Source organism: Erigeron canadensis, chromosome 3, assembly GCF_010389155.1.
Source record: "Erigeron canadensis isolate Cc75 chromosome 3, C_canadensis_v1, whole genome shotgun sequence".
Taxonomy (NCBI): Eukaryota; Viridiplantae; Streptophyta; class Magnoliopsida; order Asterales; family Asteraceae; genus Erigeron; species Erigeron canadensis.
The window spans coordinates 1,546,829-1,574,456 of record NC_057763.1 but is presented as its reverse complement, the minus strand read 5'-3'; the positions used below and the strand labels follow the sequence as shown (position 1 = coordinate 1,574,456).

Below are 27,628 nucleotides of genomic sequence, written 5' to 3'. Positions count from 1 at the left end.
TGTGTATTGGGTTACAACTCGGCTAAACAATATATCAAGTGCAAGTTAAAATATCATATGTTTAATTCCAGTTCCATTGACAATATTATATGCTTTTTTCTCTTCTTTTTTTTTTTTTGGCAAAATAGAAAGTTTGGTGTCACAAAGAAAGCTCAAAGTGAGTTTCTTATATCCATATTCAAATTTTGCCTTTTACGCATCAAGATTTAACATCTCCTATAATGTTTTATGAATTTCTTGACATGCTCAAATATAAGTTCCTAAAACAATTTCTTTTATTGTAGAAATAGTATTAATTTTCTACGCATTTTGTTGATCATAACATTTAAAGATATGGTTAACAAACAATAATATATTATACATATATGAAACTACTTGTCATTTAAAAATATATTTCCACCGTCATATATAACATTTCATTGCTTGAGTTAATTCGAACTATAACTTAAGCTTTGATGTAATTTATTATTATTGTTATTTTTAAGATTGAGGAACTAACAATTATTATAAAGAATAAGATATGTATAGTTGGAAGGATCGTGTGTCACTGTAACGTGGTTTCCCTGTTTAATGGGCAAAAGCCAAGCACTTGGAAATGAAGCATGCCACCAATTTTGTTCTTGACTTTTTTCCCTAGGATTGTAGTTTAATTAAAAAATTTTTCATTGGAACTCATTATTATTATATACGTCAAACTTCAACTTCATCTTCATTGTCACTCCATAAATCATTCCTCTTTTTCTCCATTATCTCTCACTATTTTAAAAGGAATCTCAAACAACTAACAAAATGGAAATAACGTACACATAACACTCACTCCCACTTTTAAAATTTGTTTAGTGCTATACCATTTGAGTTTCAAAGATTTGTGAAAGTCAACTACAGGAATAGTATTTTAAAACCGTCCATCGATCATCTAAGTATATGGTTCATTATCTTATTCAAATTTGTTAATTTAATGAGATTCTTATGATAACCTATATCTTAGAGTTCCAATGAGGTCATAGTTTGGTGACTATGGGCTGTTCATGTAATTTTATATGGATTTTGTAGTGCGAATATCTAAAGTTGATATATATATATATATATCTAATGAATATAAACTATATTTTATTGAATGAAGTTCTTATGATAACGTATGATTAATTTATCAGGTGAAAAGGAGGGTGGCGACTCCTTGTTCTTTATGTCCGTTTTGTAATTAACAAATGTGAAAATTCAGTGGATCATTTGTTCACTTTTTGCACTTTTGCTCTGGAATTGTGGCATAAGGGTGGTTTATGGTGCAAAATCCTCCCAATGTTTCTGTAACGTTTGACAATTGGAAGTTTTTCTTCTTCATGTAATTATACAGTATTGTGTTGTAATTATTAGTATTTTTGGAGTATGATATATGATATATCTTTTTAAGCCTAAAAATTTTCCTAGGAATAAAATGATGTTATTTGAAAAGATTAAAAAGGATAAGATTAGAAAAAAATATAAATGATTATAAATTTCATATTTATCGGGTTTTATGAAGATTGTTAAGCTATTAATTTTTTTTTTATATATATGTTTTTTCTGAGAGTGTCGATTGTCGAATAAGCTTGATGCCCGAACTAAAAGAGAATTTTAAAGATATTGTAATTTGTCATTAAATGGTCGACACATTGGGAACAGAAACAGACTGACTTGGTTGCCAATTTTTACTTTTACTTTAGGCAAACAACAATGATAATTTGACCGTTGAGGGGGAGGGTATCTTTGGTTCTGCCTGTCATTTCCTATCTTCACGGGCCATTCATTAAGTGGTCCCTATTACCCAGTAATCTCCTCTTTAACCCAACAGTACATTAATGCTTCCTTTCCCTATTGTCAAAACGTTACTATCAAGTCTTTAAGTTGACCAAGTCAATGTTATTGATCCATATTTTTAGAAACTAATCATACATACAGCCATTTTAAAAATTAATAATTAGATTTTCCTTTTTTGAAAGGTGAATTTTGTTGGAACTTGGAATTAAACTTTGTGTTGCGATTCGACAGCGAGAGATCTAACATACATTGTCTTAACCGGGTTCGCGATAGAGTGCTTTCTCGAAGTAGAAATACATATTTCAAATACCCGATCGGAGAAAACTTCCTACCAATACGCCCGAATGCACGGCGATTAATAGGGGTATGTTATCAATTTCTAGACTTGTACGAGTAATTAGTTATGTCTTAAGTTACTAGGTTAGTAATTAAACGCCATTGACAAGATTTAAACGCAAGATTTTTAGAGAAACAGAGTTACTTCCGCTTTATCTTTGAACCAGTTAGACTAAAAACTCACTGAAATTTGGAGATTTGTAAATCTCTTAAGTCTGCTAAATCTCTAAATTTCAATGAGTTTTTAGTCTAACTGGTTCAAAGATAAAGCGGAATTAACTCTGTTTCTTTAAAAATCTTGCGTTTAAATATGGTCAGTAGCGTTTAATTACTAACATATTAACTTAAGCCGTAACTAATTATAAGTCTAGAAATTGATACGTTGTAACATACTAACTTAGGACGTAACTAATTATAAGTCTAGAAATTGATACATTGCATATTACGAGTATATAGTACATTATGTGAATTATTATAGAATCTTGTTTGTCAATAGAAGTTCCAAAAGATTTTATGTTATAAATGGCGTAAATGTATTAAATGGACTATGGACGGGGATAAGATTCAAGTAATTTCTCAACAGGTTAGCGTAAAGACAAAATTTGTTACATTAAAATATCATTTATAAGATTTTTTACTAAACATAATTCGAATCTTATAACTTTAAAACATATTATAAATTTAGTCATTTAGACCAACTTCAAGGAAGCGTATCTTTCATTAGAAATCACGCCTTTCTGAATTGCATGTACGTTTGTTAGTTGAGATATATAAATATAAATCTGACCCTGACACGACAAGGATGGGCTCACCTGATGGGCCCGTTTGATCATTTCAGTTTAAGGGCTGGGTTGGGTTTTGTTAGGTCATCATCACTCATTAAAATTCATCTCCTTTTTTTTTTTAGCTGAAATGGGCACGGGCTTTGGATGGTTTCAGACTTTTCATAGTACGTATCCATTATTGAATCAAAAAACATTGATACAAATGATCGTGTTTTACAAGTACAATATAAATGTCTTATATTCACAAGTTGTTTTAATTTTAATTTGTGTTCGCCTAGCCTGTAAGGCTCTTGCTTCTCAAGTGTGAAGAATTCCGGAGTCGTTGAGAGTTTGTGTATTTATATCGTTAAAAAAAAAACATTCTTAATGTGATATATGGAGCATGTTTTGTTTCACATATGTAAGATATCGTTGACGAATCACGATGTCCTAACTTTTTCGTTTGATATATATGTTTGTTAGTGTGATAGTGTCTAATTAAGAACGAACATTTTTGGAATATTTATCGTTTATCTGGTTTATACGTATACATTTGAGTCACATAAGTCGATGAGATAACTAGTATCAATGTAAAAGCGATATTAATTGCTGTATACATGCCGAATTGCTAGAAAGTTAATTGAAATGTACTTGGTATATACTCCATCATCTCAAATCGTATGATATAAAAATATAAAGCATATTAAGTGTTTTTATTACATTACATTCGAAAATAAAAAATACCCAATAAAAGTGTGGATTAATACGTACTTACTACTTAGAAAACTTGATAGTCATACTTGAGCATTTTAATTAAAGTTGATGCATAATAAACTTCGAAACAAGATTAAAGGTTATGAACTTATAATAAACATAGTATTCACAACTATATGGGGTCTTCAAGAAGATGACATGGTTTGTACTCATGAGTAGCAGTCAAATTTAGACAGCTTAGTGTTTGTTTAGCTTTTTGGTTTGTTTCGTAGTATGCCGTTTAGGCTGAAATATTAGACCCACCCATAATCGTTGTACTTAACTGTCTTTTGGATTTAATGTATTTGTCGAGACAAAATCTTTATTCAAATAAAAGTATATTTGTTTATAGATGGATGTTTAATAACTATAAATTAATTACAAGTATCCATTTAAATTATGAAAAATATTCAAATCATATTTATCTTAAACAAAATTCTAAAAAAATAATAAGCCTTTCGATCGGAAGGATTGACCACTCACACGTACGTTGCAGCGTGAAGAAGAGGTTTTCAGTATAGAGGGGTTTAGGTTCAACACTTTTTAAGGAGTTTCCCCTTTCATAGTGGTATTTTCTCTTAGATACTGGATACTCAATCACTAAAACAAACTCGTCGTTAAAAAAAACAGTATTAATAATAGTAAAAAAAACAATATTATAAATAATAATTATAGAATGAAACCATGAAATGTTGGACAAGTGAGCCCAAATCCACATTCTTTTTTTCTTCTTTTTTTTTTTGCTTGGGCTTTTCTATATCAGCCCAATTTATATAGGTGTAAACTAGACTTGTGATATGGGCCCGATTATGATATGTGCTTGTACGGAAGTGAAGAACTAACATTCCAGAAACACACGACCCTGAGGGCTAAAAATCTAGATGGTCACAAAGTGTCAATCTTTGTCCACTAATAATGTTTTTTCGCACACGAAAATGTGGTAAAGTCAGGTTTTTTTGGAAAATGGCACAAACTCAACAGTCAACACCACATGCATCAGAGCCTCATCATGGACTTTATGTTGAGCAGCATAGGAAGAAAAAAAAGCTCCCCATTATCATATGTTGAGCCATGACCCTTGTAATGTACGATACACGGACCAACGATAACAATATGGAGGATCCAAAGTAGCGGCCCATCTCCATACGTTCTCTCTATCCGTTATTCTAAATTCCCATAGCAGCCCATAAGGAATTCTAGTTTAACCGCATTTCTGTTCTGAATGAGGATGGCTAGGCTAAGTCCACCTTCGCACAATATTTAGGTCCATAACCTCTAAGACAACCATATAATATCAAAGGGCCTTACGCCCAATAACTAAAAGGTTGGGCTTTTTAGTCTCATTACTTCATTTTCATTAGGGATAACTTTATAAATAGTTGTGTGTTTCAACATATACTATAATAGACTTGTTGAAATTTGAATCATACGCATTCTGTAGTTTAAGAATCCAGATTGATTTCCAAGATAGCCAGTATGTATTATTTGAAGCCAATCATTTTCCCTTTCTAATTTGTAGTTAAAATGGGAATTGGCATTTGGTCTTTGGCACCAGTGATTCTGATAGGAATTTTTGGAAGGCACCATGTACAAAGTTTTAGCTGTTCAAGATACTTCGGTCTAACATTATAATTATGGATGTGACATTATAATCAAGATGTCGTGGTTCTCGGTCGTAGATCCAAATATATAAATAATAGTTGTGTTGTGTACTTGTGTGATAACAACTCAGATTAGACAAGGCAATTGACACAGAGTTGACTCAAGTTTTTTGGTGGCCTTAAACGAGATCAATTTTAGAGGATTAGTTTATTAGGATATAAAGTAAAATAAACAAGGTGAAGGACCACGTATTGGTCTACTGGTCACCTAGCCTGCTAGTCACCAAACTTGTTGATAAAAAATAAACAAAAACATAAATTTCGATAGGATAATGATATATAGGCCTAATTAGTGTGACAAAAAGTATGCCTAAGAATAAGATTATAACACATTGCATGATGGGTTGTAAAGATTAAGAGAGAGAGAAAACACATGATACATGTGTCAATCCAATCTATTAAGCATATCTTTCGGCATATCAATCATTTTCTAATTCGATATACTGTGCATTGTCCATAAACTTGTAGCCCAAATATCATAAATCTTAAGCCCGTTACACAAAAATTGGGGGCCTTGTAGCTTTTAGGGCCTAAAGCAGCTGCTTGACCCATTAATACATTAAAGCTGCCTCTGTTGACTAATGTATATGTGGAACCGTGGAAGTGCTGACAGGTTTATATACCTCAAATTGAACCCAAGCTATATCGTAATTAAATTGAGAACCCAAACCCAATTCGTTTTAGATATAGGTTAGTTGTTGATACATAATTAGGACCCTTATTAAATCAAATCTATATGACGTTAATTATATATTTAGTTTGTTATTAATTCTAAAGAGACCTTAGTTAACTTCCTAAAAATTTTGTAAGAAATTTAGGGTTTGACTCTCACTAGGTACATTCTTGGGGGTCTTCTAGGGAGTGTTTAAAAGCTACGAGATATCTCTGTAACCCAGTAGGCCGCACACATTTGAGTTAAAGATTTTGTTCTAATCAGGATAATTAGGAAACCCCCATCTATTTACTCACTCTATGCCAAATAATATGACACAAGTATACACAAGGATTATTAAGCCCTAAAATGCAACGTTCTTCAAGTTCCACTGTGTATTTTCTTATTGATCGATCAAGATACACTTTAAACTTCCAACATTGCTAAAAATACGATGATTAGAATATACAATTGTTAATCCCTAAAATGCAACGTTTTCATTGTTACCAAACTTTCAAATATTTGCTAAAAATTGGTCATCAACTTTCTAATTGGTTAAATTATATATTCAATTGCTGATAATCATATTTGAACAATACTATTAACTTCATGAACATTTTTAAACAATATTTAAAAGTTTATTGTGGATGATAAAATTACACTTATATATGTGAACAAATTTTAAAAATCCAATACATATCTTGATGACTTGATGTACATGGTGCAATTAGTTACATTCACAAAAGTATGTTGGTTTTAGGGCTTAAACCCTATAAACAAACATAAAATATTTCTAAGTATTAAGAGGAAAACCAACTCAAACTCAACCCTTTTATTTGACGTTTTGGTTGTGTCTGACTCAAACTTGCCTAATCCAAACCCGAACCCACTTATTTTCGTGTAATGTTTTTATCTTGTCGCGGGGTCATGTCATGAATTGCCGCAAAGATGATTTCCGCAAATAACTTTTAAAATGATAAATAGAGACAAGTCAGCTTGGCGTGATCTATATCAAACTATTCTACGTTGCCATATATAACCTTGGGCTCCAACAGCATAGAGATAACATTTATCAGTTTATGGTGATGTGGCAGATGAGTCAAGAAAAGGCTCGTACTCATGTGACCAAACAAAGAAATGGGCAAATTGGTAACGACAAACAAACTTAGATTGACACTTGGGTTTCTCGCACATATTTTATTTGTATTTTATCTATGTGACCAATTAAGAATCAGATTCTTTTGTCAACTTTGGTCATTTGTCTATTATCAAAAAGGTTATCCAAAATTTGATATGATTATATTCATTTTACCCAAAGGTGATTTGTATAGTATAAAAATAGAGATGAGTTTTTATAAGTTTATTAATCCCACACCTACGAATTTGTGAAAGTGATTTTTGGCTTATTAATTTATACAAGAACAAAACTATCGACATGTATAAAGTAGAAACAAAATGAAAGATGACTAGAACATTTGTTGTTAATAATAATATTTTCCCAACTTGTGTTTAGTATCATTCTTAAATATCCAAAACTTGCTTTACAAATTAGTCAATGGTATCAATCAACTCGCCAATCATAACATGTATATCTTTTTTAAGACTTAAATTAATAGTATAATTCATTACAAGTAATGATATCATCACCAAATGATCTAATGATAAGTAAATCTGTATCTTAAAGTAAAAACGTTCACCCTATTCTTTCATCCTGACTCTTATGATAAATGATCTTGATGATCTTTTAATGTATCTCTATAATCCTTTATAAAGTTAAATAGACCTTCATCTTTAAGTATCTATGAACTTAGAAAAACTATATTACCCATTCTTCTTTTACATCTTCTTTATATCATATACACGATTAGTCTAAAATAAGCATAAAAGATTTCAACTCCCCAAACTATCATCACATACATACAACGAAACTCTTTAGTAAATGACCTTTGTATTAAACGGTAAGCGTAGAACATGTTGTAATTAATTAATGTCGCTTCAACCGCGAACACTCTACTAAACTATTAATTAAACATATCCTAAGAAGAACAACCCAAACGAAAGTTAGAAAGCCACGTGTCCCGCGCTTTTGTTAGCGACTTTCCTTAAGCGTGTTTTGTTGTTTTAGTTTTGGTCGTAAGCAATCAGCCGACCATTCCCATTACACCTTCTCCCCCTTTATTATTTAAATTAAAATCCTTTGTTCTTAATACATCTATCTATTCTATCTATTATATATACAACACAAAAGCCCTGATCAAAACTCATCATTCTTATACAAAACAACACACAGAAACATCTTCTAAAATTACATATTAAAACCATGAGTCACTCCAATCAAAACGAAATTCCTGGTAAGTAGTTACAATTTCCAAACTAGTTTTGCATTTATTGTTTAAACTTTTGTATATCTGAATATATGTTTTTGTTTAGTGAAATGATGATTAGTAAAGTTTGATCATCACTAATTAATATATTTTTATTTGGTTATTTATGATGCAGTTGCATATCCTCCACAACCACAAGGAGCTTCATATGTCATGGCACCACCACCAGTTGGATATCCGAATATGGACCTAAACGCGAAAATCGATAATAGTAATAACGATCAGGCTCCTGTACATACTCAAACTAGAGGCGATGGCTTCTGGAAAGGATGGTAATTTATCTGAATCTTCTTTTCTATGTATTATAATTATTATGCTTATGATTCGTTTATTAGTTGATATATATCTAGACAACAAAAAATAATTATTTGACGATTCTACTCTCAGGTCTCATAACACTTTTTATACAAATTGAAGCTCAAATTGTCAAATAACAATTGTTTGTGACAAACAATTGTAATTGTTTAAACAACTCGTCTTGAGTTGTCGTTCTTTTATTAAAATAATTTTGCGTTTTAAAGAAAAAAACGACAATCAATTTCATTTGACAGTTTTACTCTTACAATTTTCAAAGACAACATGTCACATCCACAACAAACAATATTTTGTTTGACAATTTTACTAAGAACCATCTTTTCATCTTTTGTTTTAAATAACTTGTCTTATATTGTATATATTTTTTACTTTTATATATATATAGAATGTATGAAATGATGATCAAGGTTTAACAAATGTTTGTTAATGATGTTTGGTGGTTGCAGTTGTGCTGCTCTATGTTGTTGTTGCATGTTGGATGCTTGTTTCTAGAGCAAGTCAAGATGATGATGGTTTCATGATTTGATGGTGACGAGTATTGATTTATTTCTTTTTATAGATATATTTGTTTGTTGATAAATTATAGGGTAATATAAATAAATACGGAGTATTTGATAATAATGGTAGATTGGTAGATGATAGATGATGTGTGTTATACGCTTTTTCTTCTTTTTATGTATATGTATTGATTGATCTTTTTGTATTTTATTTTATATTATTTTTATAGAATTATTATAGATGGATGGTTATGGAATCCTATTCTATTCACCACCACCAAATTTCTCCCCCAAAAGAAGTTAATTGTTTCGTTTTGGTTCAACTAACGAATCAGATTCGTTACTAGACTTTATCTATGATCAATTATTGTTTCGCATTTGGGATTGTCTGATTTAAATCAAAGAAAGGCGTGTTATTCTCATTTCTTGCAACCAAAAAAATCATGTGTACCGGCATTTACATCATAACTTTTAAAATACTAGATGATGACCAAACCGGCATCCATATTGGTACGATGGTTTAACTGGTTGGACCAAAAATCCTGTTTCTTTTGGTGTAATTCCTTGTGTTGTTGTATTTTTTGGTTTTAGCAGCTCGCTAGTCTGTTTTTATATTATAAACATATATTTTGTTGGCCGAAAAAAAAATCATCTTCCTTGGCCCATAATAATGGTAACTGATAACTATGGATCGACATGTGATATGGAGATAACTCTAATAATAATAAAAAGTTGTGAGTTCAAGTCTCGCACAAAATAAATGTGAATCAATGTGCTGACGGGTGTGCTATCTGTGTTGCGGAACCCATAACTTGCGATGATAAATAGCTCATCATTTCTGACCAGATAGTATTAATTAAGTTAAAATGTATGCCAATTCTATCATAAAATATTAGTGTAAATTTATTAGCCGCTAGAGGTGGAGAAAAATTAGCATAAACTCAATAGACTACCAGAACAATGTGTCAACGAACGCCTCCTCCTTGCCCCATTACAAAATCCAACTTAATTTTAAACATACATTGATATATATTTTTTTTAAACAAAAATATTATTAATACGAAACCATCTAACAAGATGCTAGATATTAGAAATACATTGATATGGATACTCGAATTATGAAATGTTTAGAAACCTATTCTTGATTCATATCGTATTGGTCGGAAACCATTTAATGACATATGGAAGACTTGATAGTCTTGATTGATAAACAGTCTCTCTAGCCTCACTTAAATATATAATTCTAGTTGATGTACACCCCCTTGTCCTCCAATACCTAGCTAGCTCGCACATGTTGGGATTGGCTAGTCATTGGAGGACTTCAGTCGATGAAGTTATTATATGATGTATTATGTTAATTATACTGAATTTTCTAACTATGGACAAACTTGACGTCGGTTTTAGAATGGGTTGACAACGAGGCATGGTGAATTTCACGGAGTGAAAACTGTTTTTACCCGTGTAAATTCAATATAGCATTTGACATGATATTACTTTTCCTCTTATATTTGGTCAAAAATTCTCTCTTAAATAAAGAATATGTTCTAGAACATTGGAAGTTAAGCTAGTCCTTTTTTTAGGATAATTTTTAATCTCTTGTATAAGTATTTAGTTAGGTTTTGTTCAATGTAATGTGTAAATTTATGAAATGAATCAGAATATTATTCCAGGAATCGGTTTAACTTTTCGTTGTTATTCCTTTGGGTGCATACGACCGTTGATCATATCGGCCCTTAATCATACAGTTGGTCGAGCAAACCAACAGAGTTCGATTTTAGCTGGTCATAGTTCAGACAATATGAACAACTCCAATGACTTTTGTATGTAAAATGTTAAATGTCAAATAAAAACTTTTCAAATATAAATATCAATAGCAACTTGCACAAAGCTTCAAACCACATACTGGGGTCCCTGGCCACAGAAGTCTATTATCAAATCAAGGTTAGGTTAGGTCCAACCAATCCATAATTAGATACGAATCGGGTAATCTGCATCTAATTCTACTAAATATACCATATCCACTATCTAATTCTAAATCTTATCTAACTATGTTTATCTACAAACAAAGAGTTATGGAAAGCGAAAGCAAGCCGTGACATAGAAGATGAGGCATTGGTCAAGTGAAAGAAAACTGAATTTCTATACTTAGTCTCTGCATATATTTCAATCAGCAAAGAGGACTATGAATCCAATGACCAAAAAAATCAACCTTATCAAGATAGCTCGTCCACATACTGAACATAAAAATCAACGGTATTTAAGACAACCCTTACTATGCTGTATATTCTAATGTATGCTTATTTCAAAGATTTGTGGACCAAAAAGAACTTTGGTTAAAGTTTACAAATCTTGCAATACAAGGATGAAGTTGCTATTGGCACGAACACAAGTTGAATTCTCTGGCATGCATAACGACAATTTTTTCAAGTGTAATGAGTAACTTTATCCCATAGATAGTAGTATGTAATACATACTAGTATACTACTATCTCATTACTGTAGGTTCCTTGTGATATTACACTGAAATAAATTCATGTGCCTTAATAGCAAATTGCAGAACCTTATATTGATATCAATATAAGGTTCTGCAATTTGCAATATAAGGTTCTGCAATTTGCTATTAAGACACATGAATTTATTTCAGTGTAATATCACAGTGAACCTACAGTAAAATTCAATAAAGTTAATGGTAAGTGTAAGTTAATAGTTTTGACGGCTTAAACTAAACTCTAAATCAGTAACACAGTAACAGTAGTGGCAACTACTTATAAACTTCCAAGATGAATGGCATCATAGATAGCCTATTCCAAAAATAATACATAAAAAGATGAGGTTTTCCTCATAAAGGTTACCCATGAGGTTGAGTCTTTTAACTTGAACGTAGGCGGCCTAACTGGGGTATCCCATAACCGTTTTTTAAGCCTTCCTTGGCCGCCTCCAAGATCATACCTAGCTAAAGATATCAGGATGTTGACCTATTCCAACATGAAATGTAATATAATTTCTAACCTTAAATCCAAAATAATAAACATAGCAATTGTCCAAAACTGATGATTCAGCCTACTTTCTGGGCAAAAAGAAACAACTTTCACCAAATTGCGTCATAGATAGGGTGGACACTGGACAGGCGGCTGTTTGTCTTATTGTCTTGCTTAGAGGAAAGGGGTACCAAAAATAAAATCTTGATATGAGTTAAAAGCAAAGTCCCACACACACTTATATACCTTTGTTTCTTTGAGGACTTAAATGCTCAACCTTTTGGTTGATGGGTCAGCTTGATATCGCTAGGCATGTTGGTTTGATATGACACTAGTTTAAGCTGTCAATGGGTTCGGGTTCGGGTTGGCGGGTCGAAAATCTTTGACCCTAACCCAACCCACTATGGGTCATATGGGTTGTTGGTTGGTGGGTAGATTCCAAGGTCAAATGGGTTATGGGTTGGCGGGTCAAGTGGGTTGGTGGATCGACCTATTAAAAAATTATATAAATTTAAATTATTTTCTGGTTGGCGGGTCGACCTGTTAACCCAAAGGGTCAACCCGAACCCAACCCGAAAAAACTCAGGTTTGGGTTATGAAATCTCGACCCGCTAACCCACTAACCTGATTTTTTTCGGGTTGGGTCCGGGTTGACTGCCCTAGTTTAACTATACTAGTTCAATATCAGCTCATATTTCTGGTTCTCATCTCTTTGTATTTGACAAAGCTGAAGCTGAGCTTTTGGTGTCAGAAGTTAGAGGTGTGGACTAAATGGCTAATGACCCATGATGTTTGGAAAATGAAGATTATATTTAAAATGTTATTATTTACTCTAAACAAAAAAACCTTCATGAAACTCGAGCAGCAAAGAAACCAGAAAAATTCTACAAACTAAAACAAATTATCATGCTGATAAACGGCGATTAAATAGTTAAAGGTGTGGTACACAAGTATAAACTAACAGGTTTCTATTTCTCCAGTTCAGCATAATAATTGCTTGTGTTTAGAGAAGGCAGTTTCGACCCATTGATTTTTAATGGGTCAATCCAGATTATGTTTTATCTTGGTAACATAAAAGTATAAAACTTTATTTGCGTCAAAGGAAATGGTTCAAACGGGACAAACAGGTTAAAAGTCAAAGTGTTTCTCTAATGGATGATACCTCCGACATTTCATATTTAAGAGTTAACCTTTGACTGGAAATAACAACTTTTCTTATCATTTTAGATGAACTAATAATGTATAGTAAAGTTCAACATACTAGACAAAAGATTTCAGGCCAATCAAACCCACCTGATCCCTTTTGACCCACACAAATTTGAAACATGACTGAAAGAGAAACTGAAGTTAATTAGATAGAGAGAATTCAAATCACTACAGTTTCTTTAAGAACGGGAAACATGCACTGTGGTATTTGAAACCACTCAGAAATCAGAAAACTTCTTATCAAAATTACAACAGGCCCAGCAGTCCCCCCACCAAACACAGAAGCAAGTTCTAAACTTCTCCCTAACAAAAAAAAGAAAAAGAAAAACAGCACCTGACCTTGAGTCATGGACTATGATATGCTACGATCATTTGACTTCAAAGATGTGAGCTGCATTCCATTCAGTTAACAGATTGCGGAGAAAGCGCGTCGATTTCTGGACAGATCGATCTTTAAACTATGTGACTTTCCTGTAACACAAGCCAACCATGCATAACCGGGTTAACAGAGAAAGTAGCAACCGTTGCAAGTAATAAAAATTATTAATGTAGCAAACTTGACCCATTTACTCGTGAATTGGTGTGTTCACGCTATGTTATAACTTTCACGAGTATATACAGTAATGGAAAAGTAAGATAAAAAAGGAAAGAGGCCAGACGTTACCCAAATGTGTATTTTAATACATAAAATCTCCTAAATCATGTTATTCAGAAAGTTAAATTTCTTCGTAAAATAAAATATTTGTAATCATGTTTACTACGGTAACAAATTTTATTTTATCTTTGACAAAAGGTATTATAGATAAACCGCACCCGAACCAAAAATTACTTATTGTCACATGTTACCTCACCTGTGACCCCACCCATTTTCCCACCTCTAGGCATGAGCTGGGATGACAAAAGCAAGCACAGATACGAAAGTATTAAGGAAATGTGAAGATACTTACAGTTATCAACATGCTGACTAGATTGACCTATTTCAATCATACTAATCTCCAGGTCTTGATTGGCTGTCCAACCAGGTTCATATGTTTCAAGAAAACCAATTTTTGCCTTGTTGGGCAGATCATGTGGATGAACAAATGGCACTCCCGGGGGCCACCCAATCTCCAATCGTATGTTGCCACATGGGCTGTCAAGTGTGTGTATGTGACTCTCACACTCTTTCAGGGTGCAGAATCTGAGCTTGATGCCTTTTTTATCAGCTATGTCTTGAACCCTCTCTTTAAGAACTCTTTGTGCTTCAAGTCGCAACCTCTTAGAAGGTGGCAAAGGTTTTAACCGAGAATTAATTTTCTTCCTCTTCATTAAAGGTTTCATAGATCCTGTATTAGTATAGCATCGGCTAAGGACCTGTTGTTAAGAAACTTCTTACTAAGAGCTACTAGTACCAAAAACAAATATTTATAATACAACATGATTACGTCTCTAGACATTTGGTGATACAAATTTTACAAAAAAAGTTAATTACATTCAAAGTAACCAACTTAGTCCAATTTCTGTATCCGTAATCAAATTTGATTTCACTCATAAAAACCTTGACTTTCTAAGAACTTCGGTCGATTGTAAGCTTATCCCCTAATAGCATGTGACCAGTTAATCAGAGCCACATCAAATAAAAGTTGACAGGTCAACATTTTCAAGGTGTTGTAAAAGCCACATATTTCTACTTGTATAAATTTAACCTTAAATCTTTTTTTTTTTTGAGAGAGAACTCGAAGGTTTATAGGATGTCTATAAGATGGTTACCGTTTTATAAAAGGTATATATTATTCGCAAATATCGGGAGGTCTAGCATACTGCATACATTGTCTTTTATGGGTCTGAGCTAAAGATCCCCCTCAACGAGCAGATACCCATTTAAACCCTTGAGAAAGAAAATCCTACCTTTCCAGGGCTCGAACCTGAGACCTTGGAGAGTAAAACTCCCCCCCTAGCCCACCCTAAGGCAAACGAGTGGCCAACCCACCTAAGTGAGTTGGTTACCTACATGCAATAAACCGTTTACAGAATTTCCAGGGTACAAAACTCTACGCCTAAAATGTAGGATTAGTAAAGGAAACAATCCAACAGAGGAAAACATCTAACCTCCAAGTGATATTGGAAAACTTTGTTGGAAGTCGTAATAAGATAAATAATGATCAAGTCTATAGATAGCACTCTAGCAGCTCATAATACTTTTAAAAATGAGTACCCAACCAAGAAGGTGAAATTTGCTAAAATACTTAGTATAATAAAGAATAGACATAATGAATAAGTAAGCTATAATTTACTATATTACAAAAGCACTGACCTTCTTGGGTTGTCGGAAAACTGAAAGTAGGAAAATTGTTTCTGTTGAAGAGTTGATCCAAAGAGTGTGGTCTCTGCATAAAGTCATCAACTGAAACTGGTAGCTGAAACTGAGCTTCAACACCATGACCAGCAGCTCGCATCTCTGAACAATTAAGACTGGTCATGGATTTTGGCATAAGTTTGAAAGAAAGTGAGCAACGCCCGTACATGTTACCATGTAAATTGCTGATATCCGTTCTATGCAGCGCAGGGTTAACATAACCAGCAGTAGCATGGTACAAAGCAAGTCCAGGGTACACAACTGCTTCTTGAGGACCAAGATCACCATCCACAAGCACCCAACGGCCATTGAAATCTCTAATGTGAAGGCCTGGTTTATCTGACTTCATAAGAGATATAAGGCTTTTATCGACTTGATGCTCGTGGTCTGAAAACATAACTAGCTGCCCGTCTTCTTGAGTTGTGATATTGTGATGTTGAGCTCCCTGAAAAGAAGGCCTTGCATGACAACCAACAGACAAAACCGAAGATGAAATTTCCCTATTTCTCAAGGGAACACTATCAAGTATTTCGGTGAAAGCACAGCTACGTAGATTCAAATAAAAGCTGATAGAATCCAATATATCTCGAGCAGCTTTTCCGAGTAACATAAATATATCCGCCAACCCAACCGGTGGCATATCAATACCATTGTTGGGTTCAATCAAAGTTAGCCCCGGTCTGTATTCATAACTTTCTTGCCACAGTTGCGGATCTGCAGAGTATCCGGAGGTTTTGCACCATTCACGGGAGTCATTAATATGAATCATATCAGCGGATGGATATGCAGCTTTTTGATTAAAGTATGGCCGAGCAGAATCTAGGCAACACCTCAACAGAGCACTATCACTCAATGGTAACTGGATAATGGCAGCAGAATATTGAGCAAGAGATTGTGACAGAGTTGAAACCGATAGTTTGTAGGTGTCAGATGGAAGTCCTTCAGAAGCTATCAGGTCTGTGAGTTTCACACGGCCTAAATTTGGCAGGCCATTTCCAGCCATGAATTGCTCTCAAGATGTAAACAGTGAGAACAACATTCACTTCAGTAGATGTGGGCTGCATTTGGAAACAGAATTATCCTTGGTTAAGATTCATAGGATATTACTTCGAGTCCACAAATTGTCAAAGATTTCAGAAAGTTCACTTTATTGTTTTGGTTAGCAATTAGGATTATTACTTGTTGGCCTAGTCATATAAATCTAAACATTGTCAATTCAATTGAATTTAAGCATCAATTTTTTACCTTCTTTCTCGACACTTGGATGAAATAAACCAAATGAATAAGTTCAAGAAAAAACAGTTCAAGTTGGGTGATAGTTTCCGTTATTTCTCTTACATTATGTTTTCATAATAAAAATGTTTAAAACCAGTTGGTATAAGTGTATAATACCTTATGCAAATCCAGTATCCACTGAGCCATCATGGACAGGGTAGATATTAAGATCATAACTAAGAGGGACTTTGAATTAGCTTAACTTGGAGTTTCGGCTTATTAGCCAAAAGGCTCGTTTTTTCTGAAGGGCCTTTCGAAAATCCAATAAAAGCCCATAAAATAACCTAATGGTCTCACTAGACACAATACTTTTTGGGGCTAAAAGCACAATAAACTCAATAAAAAAGACTCTATGGTTAAGCTTGCCTGGGTCAAGAGCAATACCCTCGATACATCCTGCCAAAGTCTTCGCCTTGGTTGTCAAAAACCAAAGTGGTGTCCCCCGGGGTCAAGGCAAACAACGTCGTTATCATAGAAGGTAGGTACTCATTTCCAACACACGCGGGTATTTGGTATAAAAACGGAACTCACCAAGAGTATATGCTTCAAACTAAAATGGGAATGGATTTATGCCTAAATTGTACGAGTATGAAACGCCATACATCAAACTCATTCCCTCGTTTCCATACCCGTAAACCAAACAACCTCTTATCACTTACAGAGTGAGTCAACTTAGATACAATTTATATTGAGTTTCCATTTAAAGCACAAAACTAAATGAATTACTAATCCCATAAAAATTACATTATCAAACAATATTTCAATATACTTTGAAGATTAATGACATCATATATTTATTTTTCTAAAGAATATAAGAAACCCACTTCTTATAACCTAAAATCAAATTTATAATAACCTAATATGAATATAGATATAAATATGAAATATACATAACATCATTATCATTATAAAAACTAACCTTGTGTTTGTTTAATAAAACAGACGCTCAGACAGCAATATCGATTTCAATATGTAGTTCCTGTCTCCCAGCAATTTAGCAACCTGCTGCTTCTTTTTCTGTTTTTTGCTTTTTTCTCAAGGTTTTCCTTTTCTCTCTTTTATGTTTTGTTTTGTTTAACTTTACTACCGAATATACCCTTATGAAATTTTTTTAAAGGTTTGCTTACACTAGCATTGTACTTGCGCGATGCGGCGGCGGTTTGGTCATGACGACGACCGGTGGTGGTGACGGCAGTCGTGGTGCTGACGAACTATTGTTGGTGGTGGGTGTAAATAATTGATGTAAAGATATAGTGGAGATATTTTAAAAGATAAGGGATTGATGATGTAAATTAATTAATCAAAGGTAAAGTAGTAATTTTGCATCTAACACTTTTATGAGAAAGAAAATGATAATTATTATAAGATAGTATAGATTTATCTATATCTATTTTTTTTACGAGAACGGTACTTGCACGTTCCGGTGGTGATTGAGACGGCGGCGGTGGTAATGTAATGGCAGTGGCGGTGACGGGTGGTGGTGGCGGCGTCGGGGAGTAGTGAAAGTTATTTATGTAATGTGGCTATGATGTATGGTACATCATGCATTCAAAAGCGTATATTGTTGAAACTTAAAATCAATATTGAAATTTTAAGTTCAATGTTGAAAATTAAAAGTGAATTTAATTTATAATATAGTTTAAATACAGACAAAGATAATAAATTGGATTATTATATTAAAAATTTTTGCAATACTATTACATTAATTATAAATATAGATTATATACTTATACTTATTAATATATACAATATTATGATATGATATCATATGAAGTATTAACATATCATTAATTTGACGAGTATTATACGGGACAATAAATAAATAAAAATGATTGTGATAAATTGAGTTTATTTTTGGATTTGTATACTCTTTAATTTTCAACTAATATATTATAAATTTTCATTCAAATATCACAGATTTTAAATAAATATATAAATTTTTTTAGAACATTATATATATTTGTGATTCTTGAGAGTAATATCTATGTTATATTTATGGGCTTTTTTATTATTATTGAGTTTCTCTTAACATTTTATTTCTTTGTAAAGTTTGAGATTAACAATGATTATGATTGTCTATTTGTGACTTTGCACTTAAAAAAAGGGGGGAAATTGCGACAACATGCGGGTAACACTCCGGTAAGAACACTCTTAAAATAAGAACGGTGAGAACACTTAAAAACATCATTTTTATGCATTAAAAGTTCATAAAACTAACATAGTGCATAACTAAGTATCATTATTTAAGTGTTTAACAACACATTGATCCGTCAAAATCGAAAAAATCACGTTTTTTGTTGGATGCATCATTTTAATTATAATGCATCCAAGATGGATGCACAAAACAAAAAATATGATTTTCTCGATTTTGAAAGACCAATGTGTTGTTAAACACTTAAATATTGATAATTAGTTATACACTATGTTAGTTTTATGGACTTTTAATGCATCAAAATGTAGTTTTTAAGTGTTCTCACCGTATTCTTATTTTAAGACTATTCTTAATTGATTGTCACCGACTTTTTCTAATGCTTGGTGATTTTTACATAAAAATGACTGATTAGCTTATAGAACATTGACAGTATTTTACTAATATACTTCTAAATATCTTTTTCTCTAATTAGTTCTTTACAACAGTTCTCATACCTTATGTTAGCCTTATTCCTAATTTACTCTAACTTTGCTTATCTTCCCGAACATCACAATATCACATAATCTCTTTGTAACACCCCACCGTTGACGGAAACATGAGGTGTCATGAAAAGTACAGTACGACATGGAATTACATAGATAATATTAAATGAAATAGAATATAATGAATATATTCCCGAAACATGAGTTCAAAGTCATAATAGTGCTAGAATAGTTTATTACAACCAAGTCCATAAGGAAATAATCCAAGGTATTTAGCCTTAAAGTCTGACAATAAATGAAGGAGCACTAATCTCCAAAGTCCAAGCCTAGCATAACAGTCTTTATCCCTGATTAGCCTGAGTACCTGAAAAGTATACTAAAACGTGTCAACACAAAGGTTGGTGAGTTCGTAGGTTTTATGTCAAAAGTCTAGTTAAAGAAATAAGTCTTTTGTCGATTCTTTTAAGTCTAATCAAGTAGTAGTTCAATATATATCGAGCAGAGTTACGCCATAATAAGTCCAAATGTCTCAAAGTCCGGCCTTACGGTACCTGCCCTAGTCCAAAGTCTCAAGTCTCCAATACATACAAAAAGCACGTCAATTAAGCACGTCATTAAGCACAATAACAAACACATAATCACATACATACGACAAGACAGAAGCACGTCCAATGGCATAAGTAACTCTATACGCACAGGCTCAATATTGAACATAAACAGAAATCGACAAAACTGTTTAAAAAGAACAAGTATACTTTTCACCCCAAAACATGTAAAAAGAGGGGCTACGAAACTCACCTGAAAGAAGCACAAGTATAAGTACCCTAAGTCAACAAACAAGAACAAGAACAGTCAGTACACCTGAAAAACGCTCAATATCTGTCCAATAGTCCTACATTGTCCACAAGTCATCCAGTAAGTACTTACTTAATTGTACACGTCTATGTCATATACTAGTGTCTTAAGAAATGTCATTATGTCTTTATATATATATATATATATATATATATAATAGCCCTTTGTCCTTATAAGTTGTCCAAAAGAAATACTTCTTTTAATAAAATCATATTTTAATATCAATGTCATCAATTACTATTATGGGAAAAATGAGTATGAGGCTGTTATGCATCCATCTTGGCTGAAAAACCACTCACATACTAATATTTTAATATTTTAAATAAATACATGGCCCCCCATGATTTTTACCTTTTAAAAAAGGTATGTGAGGGGTTTTTCACCCAACTTAGGTGCCTAACAGCCTCATATTCCCTTCCCCCTTACTATTATACCAATGTATAACTTATTTGGTCTTTTCGAGTCCATTGATCTTTGTATTGTATATATATACATATGTTCTTATTAAATTAGTCCTTGTATATATATATATGTTCTTACTAAATTAGTCTTTATATATATATATATAAATTGTCCATTTTAATTAATCGGTATATATATATATATATATATATATATTTAGGTCTAATGTCCATATTAACTCCGATGTTACGTTTTATTTTTTATTGTTTATATCCCTTCAAATCTTCGTATGAAACGTCATCATAAAATATATACAAAGTTCGAAATGTCGTATAACTTATATAGTCTTTACCAAGTCTTTTAATCTTATTTCGTAATTCTTCACTGTTTGAGATGAATCCTTCAACAAATTATGTTGTTTCGAATGATTTATCTCCGGATCCTGGAGGAAATCCAGATCCAATTTTTTTAGTTACCCCCGTTTCTGGGTTTTCAGACTCAGGATCGATGGGATCTATGAATTCCGCTAAAAATAGAGCTGAACGAAGGGCGATTCTTCGTGAAGCTATGGATTCGGGCATGGATGTTTCTAGGTTTTCTTCAGATTTGAAGAAAATTGAATTAAAAAAGGTTCAAAAAAGGAGGAAACAAACAAAAGTGAAGATGAGCTTGAAGGAATTTAATGGGTTAGTGACTAATAACGGTGGAGATGATGGGATGACACCAGTAAAAGACGTGATCAATATTTTCGAAGCAAAGTCTGATGGTGTGAATTCTTCTCAAAAAGATATCTCTCCAAATTGCAATGTAAGTAATCCTGTTACCTCTTCATCTATGCCTGTTGCTGATGTTATTAAGGAGGTTAGTGATATTGTTAATGATCAAATCCGTTTGAAAATGGAGGGTATTATTGCTAATAAGAAAAAGAAGGTTGATGGGGTTGGGAATTTTCAGAATATTTTTGAAAATAAGGACTGTGAAGGTAATGATAATGGTGATGATGTTGAAATGGGGGGTAATATTGAAGGGCAGAAGAAGGGTTTGAATGTTAATGATTGTACTAATAATGAAGCTGATGTTGAGATGGGGAGTAATGTATGGGATAGTAATAAGAGAGCTGCTGATGACCTGTTTAAAGATAAGGAAGAAGAGATTGAGGTTAATATGGAGTTTATCCCTCTTACTCAGTGTCAAGATGGTAAGAAGAGAGTTTTGTTCTCTATTGATGATATTGCTAAGAGTAGTGAGACCTTTTCTCTTCATTTGTATGGTTATTTCATTGGTACATCTATGGATTTTCAATTTGTGAATGCTAATTTAAGAAGGATGTGGAGGAGGTATGATCTTGTTAATGTTTCAAAAAACTCAGCAGGGTATTTTTTCTTTAAGTTTAAAAATGAGAAGCGAATGAGGGAAGTGATGGAGAGTGGACCTTGGTTGGTTGGAAATGTTCCTCTGTTTGTGTATGAATGGGAGCCTGGGATGGCAGTTGATAAAATTGAACCTAGTAAATTGCCAATTTGGGTGTGTATTAATAATTTAGGGTTGGAAATGTGGACTGCAAGAAATTTGAGTATGTTATTCAGTTGTATTGGTAAGCCTATTCTTATGGATAAGGTTACTAAAGAAAGGTGTGTTTTGAAAACTGGTAGGCTTGGTTATGCTAGGGTGTTGGTTGAGGTTGAGGCAAGGGAGGAGTTGCCTGAAGATGTTGAAGTAGTGTTCCCTGCCACTAGATTGAAACCAGTGACTTGTATGAAATTTCCTGTTAAATATCAGTGGAAACCACCACTTTGTACCCATTGTAAGGTTTTTGGTCATAATTTTAAGCAATGTAAAATTAGACCAAGAACTGAGGAAGAAAAAGCTGCTAAAGCTGCAAAAGAAGCTTTGAGGGTTAATGTTGTGGATAGAATTGTTACTAATAATGATATGGAAGGGGATGATGGTTTTAAGAAAGTTGAAAGAAGAAAAAAGGTGTCAAAGCAAAAGAGTAATGAAAACCAGAATGGGTATTTAAAAAAGGGGATGCAGGGGAATAAGGATGGTAGAAGGAGTGTGTTTGAAAGAATTGGTAGAAAGGAAAGTATTGGAAACGATTTTCCAATTGATTTATAGAATGTTCCAAATAAGAAGAAGCAGAGTAATGATATCTTATATGAGAAGGGTGTATCTGGAAGTTTGGGGCCTGTTCAGTCTAGAATTAAGAAGGGGAATGTTTTGGATAAGAGTAATGTGGCTATTTCTTCTTGTGTTAATAAGAAAAATGATACTGTAAATGGTGGGCAGACTAAGAATAATGATGGTGTGAAGCAAGTATATAGAGTGGTTAATGATAAAAATAATGAAAAGAATAAAGAGAACAACATTGATAAAGAAGTGGTGGATACAAGTAATAAATTCAGTTCTCTTGAGGAGTTTGAGGAAGAAATGGAATATGAGGAGGGATGGGATAACAATTATGGCATTTATGACTTTCAAAAGGAGGAAATTGCTAATTTTGTGCAGGAGGGCAAAATTCCCGACAAACAGACTATTTTTAATTGGGCTGAGGGTCAGTATGATTTTTATGTTGATTGTTGTACAACTAAAGGCATTACTCCAGAAAAATTGGAGGATGATGTATATTCTGATTTGGGTGATACCGCCTAATTCATGAAGATGGATGATTAGGAAGTTGCTCAAGATGGTGAGCAAGTGAATTCTGGTATTTCTATCCCCCCATCTGTTTAAATGTTATTAAAATTAGTAGCTTGGAACATTAGGGGACTAAACAAGTCTTCTAATCAAGATGAGGTGGTTAATTTGTTGAAGAATGGTAATTTTAGTGTATGTGGTATTTTAGAAACACATGTTATTAGTTCTAAACTTGCTAGTATTTGTTCTAAGGTGTTAGGGCATTGGCAGTGGGTTTCTAACACTTCTTGTTGTCTAGGGGGAACTAGAATTATTGTGGGTTGGGATCCCAATTCAGTTAGACTTATGGTTATAGAATAACATGCTCAAGTTATTCATTGTTATGTAGAACCTTTGAATGGCAGTGCTGGTTTCTATTGTTCTATTGTTTATGGTTATCACATAATGGTACCTAGGAGAGAGTTGTGGAGAAATCTAGAGATGTTTAAGAAGTTTGCTAAAAATGACCCATGGGTTTTATTGGGTGATTTTAATGCAACTTTAAATCTTGATGAGCATTCTGCTGGTCCTTCTTATGTGACTAATAGTATGAATGAATTTAGGGAGTGTGTTAGTAAAATTGAAATTGATGATTTGGGTTTGTCTGGGCTGAAGTTTACTTGGAATAAAGCTCCTGGAGGAACTGATGGTATCCTTAAAAAATTAGATAGGGTAATGGGAAATGAAACGTTTATGGCTGTTTTCCCATGTGCAAATGCTCAGTTTTTACCATTTATGATATCTGATCATTGTCCATCTGTTCTAGTTATCCCTGAATTGAAAAAGGCAGGACCTAAGCCTTTTTAATTCATGAATTATTTGACAAATAAGCATGATTTTATCCCTTTAGTTAAGACTGAATGGGATAAAAAAGTGAGTGGGTGTGCAATGTATTCAGTTGTATCAAAGATGAAGAGTTTGAAGAAACCTTTGAAAAGTCTTAATTATAAGCAGGGTAACCTTTTTGAGAAGGTTAAAAAGCTAAGATATGAATTGGGAAAGATTCAAGGTGAAATTGGAGATGATCCTGGCAATCCTGATCTTAGGTTTCAGGAAGTTACGTATCTTAAAGCATATAAGGAGGCTGTAAAGGATGAGGAGTTGTTCTTGAAACAGAAAGCCAAAGTTGATTGGCTAAAAGAAGGGGACCATAATACTAAATATTTCCATAAGGCAGTTAAAGGTAGATTGAATAGAAATAGAATTGAAATGGTGGAGGACATGCAAGGGAAGTGCTTTTATGGGTTACAAGTGGCTGATCAATTTGTGAAGCATTTTGAAAGTGTGTTGGGCACCAGTAAAGAGGTTCAGCCTATTTTTGAACCTGAAAATCTTTTCATTAATAGGATTCCTAGAACTGAAGCTGATTTTTTATGTAGAGATGTTACAAATGAAGAAGTAAAAGAAGCTTTGTTTGATATTGATGATGACAAAGCCTTTGGCCCTGATGGCTTTTCAGCAAAAATTTTTAAGAAAGCTTGGAATATTGTGGGGAATGAGGTGTGTACTGCCATTAAGGATTTTTTCATGAATGGTAAACTGTTAAAGGAGATAAATGCCACAGTAATTGCTTTAGTTCCAAAACAGAATACCCCTAAGAATGTTGCAGATTTCAGGCCCATTTCTTGTTGCAATGTACTTTATAAGTGCATTAGCAAAGTTCTTACTAATAGGTTGAAGGGGTTTTTGGGAAATATTGTGGATGCTAACCAGAGTGCTTTTATTCCTGGTAGGCAAATAAGTGATAATATTTTGCTCACTCAAGAACTCATGATTAATTATCATAGAAATACTGGTCCTGCTAAATGTGCTTTCAAGATTGACATACAGAAAGCATATGATTCAGTTGAGTGGGTGTTTTTGGAGAAATGTTTGAGGTTTTTTGGTTTTCATGAGTGCATGATTGCTTGGATAATGAAATGTGTCACTACTCCAGCTTACACAATTTGTGTAAATGGTGACCATAAAGGGTTTTTTCAAGGAAAAAGAGGTTTGAGACAGGGGGATCCTCTATCTCCATACCTATTCACTTTAGTTATGGAGGTGTTAACTTTAATGGTGAAAAGGAGAATAAGGGAGGATGATGGTGAATTTCAGTACCACTGGAGATGTGGAAAATCTAAACTAACCCATTTATGTTTTGCAGATGATTTACTCTTTCTCTGTCATGCTGATGTACATTCTGTTTCCATTATAAGGAGTGCCTTGGAAGAATTTAGTGCAGCTTCTGGATTGATTGCTAACATGGAAAAGAGTTCTGCATTTTTTGGAAATGTCAAGGCTAATGTAAGAGGTGATATCTCTGGTATTATGCCCTTTAAAGTTACTGAATTGCCTGTTAGGTACCTTGGGGTTCCTCTTTTGTCTAGCAGATTGTATAAAAAACATTGCATTCCCTTAATTGATAAGGTGAAAATGAGAATGTTAGATTGGAAAAATAAATCATTGTCATTTGCAGGGAGACTACAGTTAATTAATTCAGTCTTGAATTCCCTGCAAGTGTACTGGTCCTCTGTGTTTATTTTACCCAATGGGGTCACTAATGATATTGAAAGATTATTAAAGGGTTTCTTGTGGTCTCATGGGGAGTTGAAAAAAGGGAAGGCTAAAGTAAAATGGTCTGAGGTGTGTAAACCAAAGATTCAGGGTGGTTTGGGAATCAAGTCTCTTCACACCTGGAATATTGCCTTGATGTCTAAGCACACATGGAATATTATTAATAATAAGGATTCATTGTGGGTTAAATGGGTGAAATCTGAGAGAATGAAAGAGAGAAATTTCTGGGATGTATACCCTTTTAATAACACTTGTTGGGGATGGAAACAAATCCTGAAGAATAGAGAGGTGCTAAGGGATCATTTTGTCTATAAACTGGGTAATGGGTCTGGTACTTCTGTTCTGTTTGACAACTGGCATCAATTGGGCCCTTTAAGCCAGTTTATTTCATATAGAGATGCATATGATGCAGGATTACCATTTAATGCTAAGGTGTGTGATATTGTTAAAGATGGTATGTGGTGCTGGCCTACAGAATTATGTGAAAAATTCCCCATGCTGCTTGATTTCCCACCTCCTGTTTTATCACAAAATAGAATGGATAGAATTCTTTGGAAAAATGAATATGGTAGAGCAGTTCCCTTTTCAGTCAAAGAAGTGTTTTTTACTAATAGTGAAGTCAGTCCTGTGCAGAAATGGACTAAGCTTGTGTTGTATAGTCAGTGTATCCCCAGGCAGTCTTTTATATTATGGTTAGCCATTAAGAATAGACTAAAGACCCATAACAAGTATTATGGTAATAATCTGGATGGCTGCTTGTGTGCTTTCTGTAATGAGCAGCCTGATAGTCACCAACATTTATTCTTTGAGTGTGGTTTTGCTTGTGAAATATGGTGTGAAATGAAGAAGATGACAAAGTTAAATGGAGTGTCGAACAGTTGGGATAGGGTGATTCAAACTATGCAGGAAATGCCCATGAATAAGTCTGTTGGAAGTGTTATTCAAAGACTTGTGTTGGGAGCTTATGTGTATTTTATTTGGCAGGAAAGAAATCTTCGAATTTTTCAAGGGAAAAGGAGAAGTGTGGATGTTGTTTGTGGTCTTATTAAAGAAAGTGTGAGGTTAAGGTTGGTTGGATTAAAGTTCAGGTATAGTCAGCAGGCTATAGAAGCTGCTAAATTGTGGAATTTTGGCCTAAATTAGGGTATTAATGAGCATAACTTTAAAGAGAAAGTGGAAAATGGATAGTGTCATGATGAATGATAGTGCTAATGTGTTTTGGAGGTTTTATTGTAAATCTAGTATTAGTTGGATGGTATTTTATAGTGGGGATTGTTTTTTGTTAGTGTGCTGGCATCATGGATATTTGTCTTGGATCATTTTAAATCAAAGGGGCTTTTTAATGGGAGTGGGTCTTGTGTTGTATCTGGGTTGTGAAGATCTCAGGAGCACTAGGATGGAAATTGGTATAACGAAAGAGTATAATGACAGGTTATTCTTTAGTTATTTTTTCAGATTTTGTTGGTTGTTAGTTTTTTGGTTATACGTTTTAGTAGTAGTAGTTAAAAAGTATTATGTTATTTGGGAAGTGCACTAAAGCTGGTTTTAGTGTA

The 27,628-nt window shown here is 33.4% G+C and overlaps 2 protein-coding genes across 2 annotated transcripts; one reads left to right on the top strand and one right to left on the bottom strand.

Moving 5' to 3' along the window:
- The first annotated feature begins 8,166 nt into the window (after positions 1 to 8,166).
- On the top strand, positions 8,167 to 9,365 carry LOC122593989 (cysteine-rich and transmembrane domain-containing protein WIH2-like). Its single transcript, XM_043766460.1, has 3 exons — positions 8,167 to 8,314; positions 8,463 to 8,619; positions 9,109 to 9,365. The coding sequence occupies exons 1-3, from the start codon at positions 8,284 to 8,286 to the stop codon at positions 9,152 to 9,154; spliced, it is 234 nt and encodes a 77-aa protein (XP_043622395.1). The 5' UTR covers positions 8,167 to 8,283; the 3' UTR covers positions 9,155 to 9,365.
- A 4,101-nt stretch (positions 9,366 to 13,466) lies between these two features.
- Positions 13,467 to 18,008, bottom strand: LOC122593063. Its single transcript, XM_043765406.1, has 4 exons — positions 17,872 to 18,008; positions 15,636 to 16,735; positions 14,290 to 14,667; positions 13,467 to 13,813 (listed from the first exon to the last, which is right to left on the bottom strand). Coding segments are annotated over exons 2-4 (1,425 nt in total). The 5' UTR covers positions 16,681 to 16,735; positions 17,872 to 18,008; the 3' UTR covers positions 13,467 to 13,811.
- Positions 18,009 to 27,628: the final 9,620 nt, after the last annotated feature.

What these genes read in the sequence shown, in the direction of transcription:
- LOC122593989 (XM_043766460.1), top strand. Translation starts at nt 8,284, where the DNA reads ATGAGTCACTCCAATCAAAACGAAATTCCTG. An exon ending in CAATCAAAACGAAATTCCTG is followed by an intron (nt 8,315 to 8,462) that starts GTAAGTAGTTAC and finishes TTTATGATGCAG; the next exon opens with TTGCATATCCTCCACAACCA. An exon ending in GATGGCTTCTGGAAAGGATG is followed by an intron (nt 8,620 to 9,108) that starts GTAATTTATCTG and finishes TGGTGGTTGCAG; the next exon opens with TTGTGCTGCTCTATGTTGTT.
- LOC122593063 (XM_043765406.1), bottom strand. Translation starts at nt 16,680, where the DNA reads ATGGCTGGAAATGGCCTGCCAAATTTAGGCCGTGTGAAACTCACAGAC. An exon ending in TTTTCCGACAACCCAAGAAG is followed by an intron (nt 14,668 to 15,635) that starts GTCAGTGCTTTT and finishes ATACTAATACAG; the next exon opens with GATCTATGAAACCTTTAATG.